The following is an 11,745-nucleotide window of genomic DNA, read 5'->3' on the forward strand; positions in this document are numbered from 1 at the left end:
CGTTCATCCCTGCAGAGGCCAATGTAAACGTCAGAATGACCATGCAGCGCCTTTTACTGTCGCAGCTTATCTAGGTCAAATAAATTATCAATATTTTTATTTGGATGGGCAAGGAGGGCTGCAGCTCAAACTCAAAGTAGACAGCCCTCGGCCTTATTCATTTGGGGGAATCCCCGCGGACATATTTGTCGTCGTTTCAAATTAGCCAAGCAAGGGAAGTTTACAACGTTGCCTGAAACGATGATTGTACATCCGCTAAGAAAAGTCTGTCAAAACTAAAAACCTCCATCAATATGGGGTCAACATACAAGTGTAAGTAAAAATGAATGTAAATAAGTTAGAAATGGTGCTACCAACGCGAAAACACATTTCATAAAAGTATTGACGTTTTTGTTTGGTAAGCTTTTGGAAATTGTAGAAATAAAACATTTTCCTTCTTCAGAAGTAGCTAGGCAGGCTAACGTTAGTTAGCTAATTCATTTGCTAGCTATCATACAGTAGGCATATATTAATAACTATATAGTTAATATAAGTAGATGTAACAGGGTTATATTGGTGATTCCCCTTGCCACTTTATTGTTAAGCCAATGGGTTTTTGGTTTTAGTTTTGTCTTGCCTTCACCTACTCAACATGGCATCTTATTGGCTGGTTTGCGTAGCTTGCTTACGAGGGAGGATGTTTCAGTTAGAATCGTCCCAGTGAACAAGCACCAAACCAGCGGTAAGTTGTTGGTTGCAAAGCACTGTACGTCAAAAGTGATTTTTATACTCCCAAGTGATGATTTAAATGTACAATTTATATCAACCGGTTTGTAAATGTTATTCGAACATCACACATAAGATGCAGTGTTTTTTGGAGAATATTGGTTGTGCATTTTGTTGTAAAGAATTCCCGCCAGTACTAGCTAGCAACTTACTGTGTCTGGTGGGGGGGGTTCATATATTTTGTACAGTGCGTGAGAGGGATTTGAGTGGGTGCAACCGACCTAGAGAATCTTCCGTTTACTGTCTTTCTTTCAGGCACACGTACCTTCGCGGTCAATCGCATCACATCTTCTCTTCGTTTAAGCTACTCTCTCTACCCATTCGGCGTATTTCACTCGGATAACTTCTCTCTAAAGGAAAATACTGTTTATGGTTTTGACCGAAGATTTCAAGATGTCTCGCACCGACGAGGTTCACCGCATAACGGAGAATGTCTACAAGTCCATCATGGAACAGTTCAACCCCTGCTTGCGGAACTTCGTTGCCATGGGGAAGAGCTATGAGAAGGCCCTATCCAATGTGACGTTTGCTGCTAAAGGCTACTTTGATGCCCTGGTGAGGATGGGAGAGCTAGCCAGTGAGAGCCAGGGATCCAAGGACATGGGGGACGTGCTGTTTCAGATGGCGGAGGTCCACAGACAGATCCAAGTACAGCTAGAGGAGATGCTGAAGTCTTTCCACAACGAGCTGCTGTCTGAGCTGGAGAAGAAGGTTGAGCTGGATGCTCGTTACCTGACGGCTGCGTTGAAGAAGTACCAAGTGGAGCACAAGAGTAAGGGAGAGAGTCTGGAGAAGTGTCAGGCTGAACTGAAGAAACTCCGCAGGAAGAGCCAAGGCAGCAAGAACCCCTCCAAGTACGGAGAGAAGGAGATGCAGTTTGTGGAGACCATCAGTAGTAAGCAGAGTGAACTGGACACCTTCATAGCAGAGGGCTACAAGACTGCTCTGTCTGAGCAGCGCAGGAGGTACTGTTTCCTGGTGGACAGACAGTGTGCTGTAGCCAAGAACAGCAGCGCCTACCACGGCAAGGGTAAAGACCTGCTGACCCAGAAGATCCCAGTATGGCAGCAGGCTTGTTCAGACCCCAACAAGCTACCAGAGCGGGCCATGCTCCTAGTCCAGCAGATGGGCTCCGGGTCCAGCACGGGCACCGCTTCCCTGACCATGGGCGGCTCCAGCCCCCTGAACACCTCCAAGTCTAACCTGTCCAACCTGGTCATCTCTGACCCCATTCCCGGGGCTCAGCCACTCCCTGTCCCCCCAGAACTGGCCGTCTTCATGGGTGGTGGGCTGGGGCACCAGGCGAGGCTGATGGGTTCAGATGGGATGTCCATGGTGAACGGTACGACAGGACTCCACGGAGAAGAAGAGTATTGTTACAGTGGTGCCGTGACCGTTCTTCTGGATCGGATCATCCTTCGCTGGATTTCCATCTCAGAACTTCGCCGTGGTTGCCGTTGAAGAACCAGATAAGACGTTGCTGGTGCAGTATAGTGCGATATCGCATTTCGCCACAAGAGGGCGCCACCAACGTTTTATTATCGAAATTGATGATTTCTCTGGCTGAGACACTTCACAGATAAACGATATAACTTTTGTGTTACTTGTTTATTTGCAATTCTAATGTATATCTGATATAAGTAGGGTGAGTTTTACCTGTGTACTAGATATAGGTTAGATTTTGATGTGAGGTTAAAGAAAGAAATATATATATGCATTTTTTTTGCTAGTTACATTTTTATTAGTGTGTTGATTTCCCATTGTTAAAATGGAAGGTGTTGGGAGAGGTAAGGGTTTCCTGTCATTTAATCTGTCACCATCTGTTGGTAGGGGTTCAGGCAAAATTCCAGTTGCTTCTACACCTATGCCTAAACTGGAGGGTTTTGGGAGTTTTGATGATAGTGTACCCATGGAAACGCCCAAGGATGTGTATGACAGAGTTTTGCCAAATACAGGGAGTGGGGAGGTCTCCATGGATTTCATAGCAGACATAGTACAGCAGATTGGTCATTCCATTGGGGAGAACATTGTCTCCTGTTTGGAGTCAAAGGCAATTGTTGGACATGTTGGGGACAATGTTATGGGGAATGCATGCAGCTCTAGGGGTTTGGATGTGTCAGGCCTGAACCTGGTATTGAAGTCTGATATCAGGGAACCGGTTTACTTTCGGGGGGATGGCTCTGAAAAGTGCACAGTGCATGAGTGGGAGGATATGGTCATGGTTTACATGCGTAAGAGGGATGTATCTGTGATGGACCAAGCTGTTGAGGTTATGGGTAGGCTTATGGGAAGGGCCCGTGATGTTGTTAAAGTTGGCATACGCAGCAATCCCTCCGTTGATTTATCTAAAGGCCCGAGTCCCATCTTTGACATACTGAAACAACATTTTAGTGACACTGCTTTTTCAAGCATGCCCCTCGCTGACTTTTATGCCACATTACCTCTGACTGATGAACAACCATTTGAATATTGGCTCAGACTGAACAGGGCTATGGAGGTTGCTGAAGATTGTCTAAAGAGACAGAAAAAGAGTGTTGAAGACCCATCTCGTGAGCTCACAGTCATGTTCATCAGACATTGCCCTAACGCTGAACTGTCCCTTATCTTTAAGTGCAAGCCATTACAGCAGTGGACTGCTGCAGATGTTCATGAGAGGCTGGATGAATACAGGAGGGAGCAGAGGTACTCTCACTTATCTAAGGTGACCCCAGCCATCACAACAATGAAGCAGGGAAGTTGGTGCTGTCATGCCGATCACCATGCCTGTTGTGAGGCCCCACATGGAAGTACCCAATACGTTGCCTTACCCAGCCCAGACAATTCAGGGCTCAGCTGAGCCGATGGAACGTATCCTTGCAATGCTGGAGCGTGTGCTGGAGCAGAGACCACAACAGTCTGACCATAGGTTCCAGAAAGGGAATAGGAGCAAAGTGAAGTCTAATGGGCCATGTAACGTGTGCGGGGATGCTGGACATGATACTTACTTTCACTGCAGGGCCAATCACCTCTGCTTTCTTTGTCATGTAGCTGGCCACGCACGCTCTCAGTGCCCCAAGGCCGCAGCTCTGAGCACAGCTGGTGGAGTCCCTACAGTAACCACTGCTCAGCTCCCGGAAAACTAGTAGGCCTGCATGTAGAAGGGGAGAGTGTTGGGCCTTTTGTAGAGTCCCCATCGGTGAGAGCTGTTGATTTGGAGTCTGTATATAAAAGTGTTTGTGACAAAATGGAGACTGAGAAGAGTATCATAATGCAGAACACACAGAGGCTTTCCGCACATGATGATTTATTTTATGCCAAGGTGTTAATAGGAGGAGAAGTGGAAGTGAGAGCTATGCTTGACAGTGGATCCATGGCTTGTACCTTGAGCTCTAGGGTCTTACCTGAACTGTTGCGTGCAGGAGTGTTGAAAAGTCCATCATTGAGTCCTACAGAGGTAGTCTTGGTTGGTTGTGGTGGGTTGAAGACGAAGCCTTTGGGAGTATGTGAGCTGGAGATGGAGGTGTACGGATGTGTAGTTGCCGTGCCTACACTGGTGGTTGAAGGCCAGAGTGATGACCTCATCTTGGGCAGCAATCTCCTAAAGCACTTGATTCGCCACCTGAAGACGGATGGAGATCTCTGGAAGAGGGTTTATACTCCTGGGTGTGACGGGGGTGAGGAGAGCAAGCTAATCAATATGATGGCTAATGTGGAGAGATGGAGAGACAGTGAAGTACCTGACAAAGTTGGAACTGTGAGACTAAAAGGGGCGGTGACTCTAGAGCCTATGCAGGAGCACTTAGTCTGGGGCAGACTACGAAACACTCAGAATCTATCAGCGGGCAGTGCTGTTCTCATTGAGCCCAGCAGTTCAAGGTCAACACCAAGGTCAATACTAGTAGGGAGGACAGTAGCTCTATTGCGGGGGGATGGGTGGCTCCCTGTTAGAGTGATAAACCCTTCTCAGAAGACCGTGACATTGAGACGAAACGCCACTCTAGCCGATGTCTTTCCTTGCATGGCTCTAGAGGACTTTGACTGTTCGTGTGTGAATGATGATTCATCAGCAGCTTTACAGCAGCAAGTGCAGAGAACGGCTGATATACTCACTGACTGCCAAGATGACTTGACACTGACTGATGACGGTTCCAGCCAACTTCACGATACTGACGGACCTGACAGTTCAAGCGATCCTGAGGTCTTACGTGACTTAGGTTTGTCTGATATTGATGTCGACTCCTGTCAAGCGTCTCCTGCTGGTAAGAAGAAACTCATCCAGCTCATAGCTGAGTACCAGTCTATTTTTTCCAGGCACAAGTTGGATTGTGGAAAAGCTTCCGGATGTCTTCACCGCATTCAACTGAGTGATGAGAAACCCTTTCGGATGCCCTACCGACGCCTTTCACCAAATCATTATGAGAAGCTCAAACAAGCATTGAATGAGATGGAAGAACGTGAAATCATAAGGAAGTCTAGTAGTGAGTTCGCCTCTCCCCTTGTCCTTGTATGGAAGAAGTCTGGAGACCTGAGACTCTGTACTGATTTTCGTTTGCTCAATGCTCGCACCATCAAAGACGCCCACCCACTCCCTCACCAGGCTGACGCGCTGGCTGCTTTAGGTGGAAATGCCTTTTTCTCGACAATGGACCTTACCTCTGGCTACTACAATGTGGAAGTGCATGAGGATGACCGGAGATTCACAGCTTTTACGTCGCCATTTGGATTGTACGAATACAATCGTATGCCACAGGGGTTATGTAATAGTCCTGCAACCTTTATGAGGATGATGCTAAACATCTTTGGGGATCAGAACTTTCTTAGCCTGCTGTGTTACCTTGACGATGTCTTGGTCTATGCGCCCACTGAAGATCTGGCTATACAGCGCCTGGAAATGGTTTTTGAGCGTCTCAAGGCTCACAACCTGAAGTTGGCGCCAAAAAAGTGTAACTTTCTGCAGAGGTCTGTGAAGTTTCTGGGGCATATCATTAGCGCGGATGGTGTAGCTACAGACCCTGAGAAGGTGAAGGCCATTACAGGAGTAACAGAAGCTGATCTGATGGAAGATGGCACTGACATTCCATCTCAGAAGAAATTGAGGTCATTCCTTGGGATGGTGGTGTATTATCAACAGTTCATTGAAGGTTGCTCGACCATTGCAAAGCCTCTCTTTGGATTGACTACTGGACACAAGGCTCCACGCTGGAAAAAGAAGCGACGCCCACCTGTCAGGAAGTTGACGGCTGCCGACTGGACAACAGAATGCAGACAGGCCTTATTCCAGCTAAAGCAAGCCTTACTGGACCAGGTTTTGTTGGCCCACCCCAACTTCGAAAAACCCTTTCTACTCTCGGTGGATGCGTCCAGCAATGGCTTAGGTGCTGTGCTGTCCCAGGTGCAGGAACAGGGAGCTACAGCGAGACCTATAGCCTTCGCGAGCAAGTCCCTCAGTTATGCGCAGTCGAGGTATCCTGCGCACAGGCTCGAGTTCTTTGCCATGAAATGGGCTATCTGTGACAAGTTCCACCACTGGCTACAGGGACAGCAGTTCACGGTATGGACGGATAATAATCCCTTGACATACATTCTGACCAAAGCAAAGCTTGATGCTTGTGAACAGAGATGGGTCGCCAAGCTGGCACCGTACGAGTTTGACATCAAGTACATCCCTGGAAAAAGAAATGTTGTTGCAGATGCTTTGAGCAGAGAGCCCTTCGTACGACCCAGTGCACTCCATCGCCTGACAAGGGTCCCGTACGAGACCTTACTAGCTGAAGCCAACGCTGTGCGCACAGACAGAGTGCAAGATGTGTTTCGCTGGTCCAGCCACCCCTTTGACAAAGCCTCTGACTCCAACGAAGTGGTCATTAGCTGTCAGGCTACTGTTGACCCCCCATCTGGTGCTTTATCAAGACATTAAGTTGCAGCTGTTCTTCATTCACACAGGTGCTGGGGGGATGAAGTGGGCTCACATGCACTGCTGTTGCCACAGCTTCCACAGGCTGTTATGCCATCAGAGCAGACCGATGTCGATGTTCTGCCACACGACCGACTGATGGGTAAGCAGCGTGATGACAACGTGATCAGCAGAGTGATCTTCTTTGTGGAGAGGGGGAGAAGGCCATCCCGGAGAGAGCGTTCCCATGAGACTGTTGAGGTTTTGTGTCTTCTCAGAAGTTGGGACAAGTTGACCATGAAGATGGGTGTACTGTATCGTGTTTCAAGGAATGTGGTTACAAAGAGGAAAACGTATCTGTATGTGGTTCCAGCCTCCATGAAAGCAATGGTGTTGAAGGGTGTCCATGATGAAGCTGGTCACCAGGGCCAACAGAGAACAGTCTACCTGACAAGACAGAGGTTCTTCTGGCATGGCCTGGAGAGGGAGGTAAAGGCATATGTGAAGTGCTGCAGGAGATGCGTCGTGAGCAAGACTCCTGATCCGGAAAAGAGCTCCTCTTGAGAGCATAATAACAACCGAGCCTCTTGAACTAGTGTGCATAGACTTCTGGTCTGCAGAAGATTCTTCAAACAAGTCCTTGGATGTGCTCGTTGTTACTGACCACTTTACCAAATTGGCTCATGCCTTCTTGTGTCCGAACCAGTCTGCTAAGTCAGTAGCTCATCAGTTGTGGAACAACTATTTCTGTGTCTACGGGATGCCTCGCCGTATACACTCAGACCAGGGAGCCAACTTCGAGAGCGCTTTAATAGCCGAACTGTTGAGTGTTGCAGGTGTTCAGAAGTCTCACACCACGCCGTACCATCCGATGGGGAACGGGTCCTGCGAAAGGATGAATAGGACGTTGGGAAACATGATCCGGGCCCTGCCAACGAGAGCAAAGCACAGATGGCCTCAGGCGCTGAAGTCCCTCACGTTTGCGTACAATTGTACAATCCACGAGACCACAGGCTTTGCCCCTTTCCTGCTAATGTTTGGGAGGACGCCAAGACTGCCTGTTGACATAGTCTTTGGCTCTGTCATAGAGAACCCAGAAGTTGTCGACTATGACCAGTTTGTTCAGTCTTTGAGGAGAGATCTGAAAGAAGCCATGAATACAGCACAGGCATCTGCAGCAAAGCAGTTGAAGAGGCATGCTGACCTTTATGACAGAAGAGTCAGAGGAGCACCAGTGGAGATTGGTGATCGAGTGTTGCTGGCTAACAAGGGGGAGCGGGGAAAGCGGAAGCTCGCTGACCGTTGGGAGGATACTGTCTACCTTGTCACTGGGTTGAATGCTGACAGCCACACTTTTAAGATTCAGAACAGCTCCACTGGACGGGAGAAGACGGTACATCGCAACCTGATAATGCCAGTCAACTTCCTTCCTCTTCCCCATGCTGCCGTTGATGAGGGAACAGACATGTCTGGATTAACAGAGTCTGAGGGCATGAATGACAGCCTTATGGTCTCAGCTGCCATGGACACTGCAGTGGATGATGATGCTGAGTACAGAACAAGAGTGTGGGTGTCAGAATTGCCTTCTGAAGGAACAGGTGACACAAGCCTGGAGGGTGATGCGCGATCCTTGGATGCTCAGGATATTCCACCTTTGGATTCGGTGGGAGATATACTGCAGCTGGAAGGTCTGCCTCGGTCAGAGAGTCTTCAAGAATCTGACCGAGACCGTAACAGTGTAGTGAGTGAGCTAATTGACCAGTCTACTTACGATATCCGTACTGACCTACCAAACTCGGACCATTCCTTACCTGATCAGTTACAGACGGACTGTGTTGACAGACCCACTATTGCAACAGTACAAAACACTGTTACCCCTTATGCAGTTGAAGGTAGTCGGGGTCGTATTAGGTCAAGGGCAGGAAGACTATTTAAACCAGTGTCAAGACTGATTGAGATTATGAATCAGCAGACAGTTAGCTCTTGAAGGTTCAATATGTGAATAGAGGGTCAATGGTATTGACATCTTTTATTTGTTTTGCTTTTACATCATTGTGACCATGATTAGAGGTTGCAGGATGGTAATGTGACGGATATGATCAACTCTCTTATGGTAGTTTATTTTATTACTTGGATGTTTTAAAGTCACTGAGTGTACTTAACATGTAACAGGCATGTTTACCTATGAGGGCTAAGGGGATTGATCAACCGCTTTTCACTCTAATTCTCAAGGAGAATAGTCTAATGACTGGAATATTTAGTGACTGATTTAAAGCAGGGTCTGCATCCTTGGTATACACAGCTTTACCTTTTAGTTTCTCTATTAGGTAGTATAAAAATATATCAATTTTTTTTTTCTGGATTATTCTGTACATATGTTGAGTGTTTCTGTATCTGGTATGTTTGCACAGTGCCGTTTTGTATTTTTATTATTTTTCTTTGCAAGTGGAATTCAGTAGGGGGGAGTGTAACAGGGTTATATTGGTGATTCCCCTTGCCACTTTATTGTTAAGCCAATGGGTTTTTGGTTTTAGTTTTGTCTTGCCTTCACCTACTCAACATGGCATCTTATTGGCTGGTTTGCGTAGCTTGCTTACGAGGGAGGATGTTTCAGTTAGAATCGTCCCAGTGAACAAGCACCAAACCAGCGGTAAGTTGTTGGTTGCAAAGCACTGTACGTCAAAAGTGATTTTTATACTCCCAAGTGATGATTTAAATGTACAATTTATATCAACCGGTTTGTAAATGTTATTCGAACATCACACATAAGATGCAGTGTTTTTTGGAGAATATTGGTTGTGCATTTTGTTGTAAAGAATTCCCGCCAGTACTAGCTAGCAACTTACTGTGTCTGGTGGGGGGGGTTCATATATTTTGTACAGTGCGTGAGAGGGATTTGAGTGGGTGCAACCGACCTAGAGAATCTTCCGTTTACTGTCTTTCTTTCAGGCACACGTACCTTCGCGGTCAATCGCATCACATCTTCTCTTCGTTTAAGCTACTCTCTCTACCCATTCGGCGTATTTCACTCGGATAACTTCTCTCTAAAGGAAAATACTGTTTATGGTTTTGACCGAAGATTTCAAGATGTCTCGCACCGACGAGGTTCACCGCATAACGGAGAATGTCTACAAGTCCATCATGGAACAGTTCAACCCCTGCTTGCGGAACTTCGTTGCCATGGGGAAGAGCTATGAGAAGGCCCTATCCAATGTGACGTTTGCTGCTAAAGGCTACTTTGATGCCCTGGTGAGGATGGGAGAGCTAGCCAGTGAGAGCCAGGGATCCAAGGACATGGGGGACGTGCTGTTTCAGATGGCGGAGGTCCACAGACAGATCCAAGTACAGCTAGAGGAGATGCTGAAGTCTTTCCACAACGAGCTGCTGTCTGAGCTGGAGAAGAAGGTTGAGCTGGATGCTCGTTACCTGACGGCTGCGTTGAAGAAGTACCAAGTGGAGCACAAGAGTAAGGGAGAGAGTCTGGAGAAGTGTCAGGCTGAACTGAAGAAACTCCGCAGGAAGAGCCAAGGCAGCAAGAACCCCTCCAAGTACGGAGAGAAGGAGATGCAGTTTGTGGAGACCATCAGTAGTAAGCAGAGTGAACTGGACACCTTCATAGCAGAGGGCTACAAGACTGCTCTGTCTGAGCAGCGCAGGAGGTACTGTTTCCTGGTGGACAGACAGTGTGCTGTAGCCAAGAACAGCAGCGCCTACCACGGCAAGGGTAAAGACCTGCTGACCCAGAAGATCCCAGTATGGCAGCAGGCTTGTTCAGACCCCAACAAGCTACCAGAGCGGGCCATGCTCCTAGTCCAGCAGATGGGCTCCGGGTCCAGCACGGGCACCGCTTCCCTGACCATGGGCGGCTCCAGCCCCCTGAACACCTCCAAGTCTAACCTGTCCAACCTGGTCATCTCTGACCCCATTCCCGGGGCTCAGCCACTCCCTGTCCCCCCAGAACTGGCCGTCTTCATGGGTGGTGGGCTGGGGCACCAGGCGAGGCTGATGGGTTCAGATGGGATGTCCATGGTGAACGGTACGACAGGACTCCACGGAGAAGAAGAGTATTGTTACAGTGGTGCCGTGACCGTTCTTCTGGATCGGATCATCCTTCGCTGGATTTCCATCTCAGAACTTCGCCGTGGTTGCCGTTGAAGAACCAGATAAGACGTTGCTGGTGCAGTATAGTGCGATATCGCATTTCGCCACAAGAGGGCGCCACCAACGTTTTATTATCGAAATTGATGATTTCTCTGGCTGAGACACTTCACAGATAAACGATATAACTTTTGTGTTACTTGTTTATTTGCAATTCTAATGTATATCTGATATAAGTAGGGTGAGTTTTACCTGTGTACTAGATATAGGTTAGATTTTGATGTGAGGTTAAAGAAAGAAATATATATATGCATTTTTTTTGCTAGTTACATTTTTATTAGTGTGTTGATTTCCCATTGTTAAAATGGAAGGTGTTGGGAGAGGTAAGGGTTTCCTGTCATTTAATCTGTCACCATCTGTTGGTAGGGGTTCAGGCAAAATTCCAGTTGCTTCTACACCTATGCCTAAACTGGAGGGTTTTGGGAGTTTTGATGATAGTGTACCCATGGAAACGCCCAAGGATGTGTATGACAGAGTTTTGCCAAATACAGGGAGTGGGGAGGTCTCCATGGATTTCATAGCAGACATAGTACAGCAGATTGGTCATTCCATTGGGGAGAACATTGTCTCCTGTTTGGAGTCAAAGGCAATTGTTGGACATGTTGGGGACAATGTTATGGGGAATGCATGCAGCTCTAGGGGTTTGGATGTGTCAGGCCTGAACCTGGTATTGAAGTCTGATATCAGGGAACCGGTTTACTTTCGGGGGGATGGCTCTGAAAAGTGCACAGTGCATGAGTGGGAGGATATGGTCATGGTTTACATGCGTAAGAGGGATGTATCTGTGATGGACCAAGCTGTTGAGGTTATGGGTAGGCTTATGGGAAGGGCCCGTGATGTTGTTAAAGTTGGCATACGCAGCAATCCCTCCGTTGATTTATCTAAAGGCCCGAGTCCCATCTTTGACATACTGAAACAACATTTTAGTGACACTGCTTTTTCAAGCATGC

At 47.5% G+C, this 11,745-nt stretch overlaps 2 protein-coding genes across 2 annotated transcripts; both read left to right on the top strand.

The window, feature by feature from the left end:
- The first annotated feature begins 1,074 nt into the window (after positions 1 to 1,074).
- Positions 1,075 to 2,226, top strand: LOC120060841 (brain-specific angiogenesis inhibitor 1-associated protein 2-like). The gene has a single exon (XM_039010259.1). It carries the CDS (start codon positions 1,135 to 1,137, stop codon positions 2,224 to 2,226), a length of 1,092 nt encoding a protein of 363 aa, XP_038866187.1. The 5' UTR covers positions 1,075 to 1,134.
- Positions 2,227 to 9,640: 7,414 nt separating this feature from the next.
- LOC120060842 (brain-specific angiogenesis inhibitor 1-associated protein 2-like) lies at positions 9,641 to 10,792 on the top strand. The gene has a single exon (XM_039010260.1). The coding sequence runs from the start codon at positions 9,701 to 9,703 to the stop codon at positions 10,790 to 10,792; it is 1,092 nt and encodes a 363-aa protein (XP_038866188.1). The 5' UTR covers positions 9,641 to 9,700.
- Positions 10,793 to 11,745: the final 953 nt, after the last annotated feature.

The sequence above is a fragment of the Salvelinus namaycush genome, chromosome 16 (assembly GCF_016432855.1).
Source record: "Salvelinus namaycush isolate Seneca chromosome 16, SaNama_1.0, whole genome shotgun sequence".
Classification (NCBI taxonomy): Eukaryota; Metazoa; Chordata; class Actinopteri; order Salmoniformes; family Salmonidae; genus Salvelinus; species Salvelinus namaycush.

Coding starts and splice junctions, on each gene's coding strand:
- LOC120060841 (XM_039010259.1), top strand. CDS start 1,135: ATGGTTTTGACCGAAGATTTCAAGATGTCTCGCACCGACGAGGTTCAC.
- LOC120060842 (XM_039010260.1), top strand. CDS start 9,701: ATGGTTTTGACCGAAGATTTCAAGATGTCTCGCACCGACGAGGTTCAC.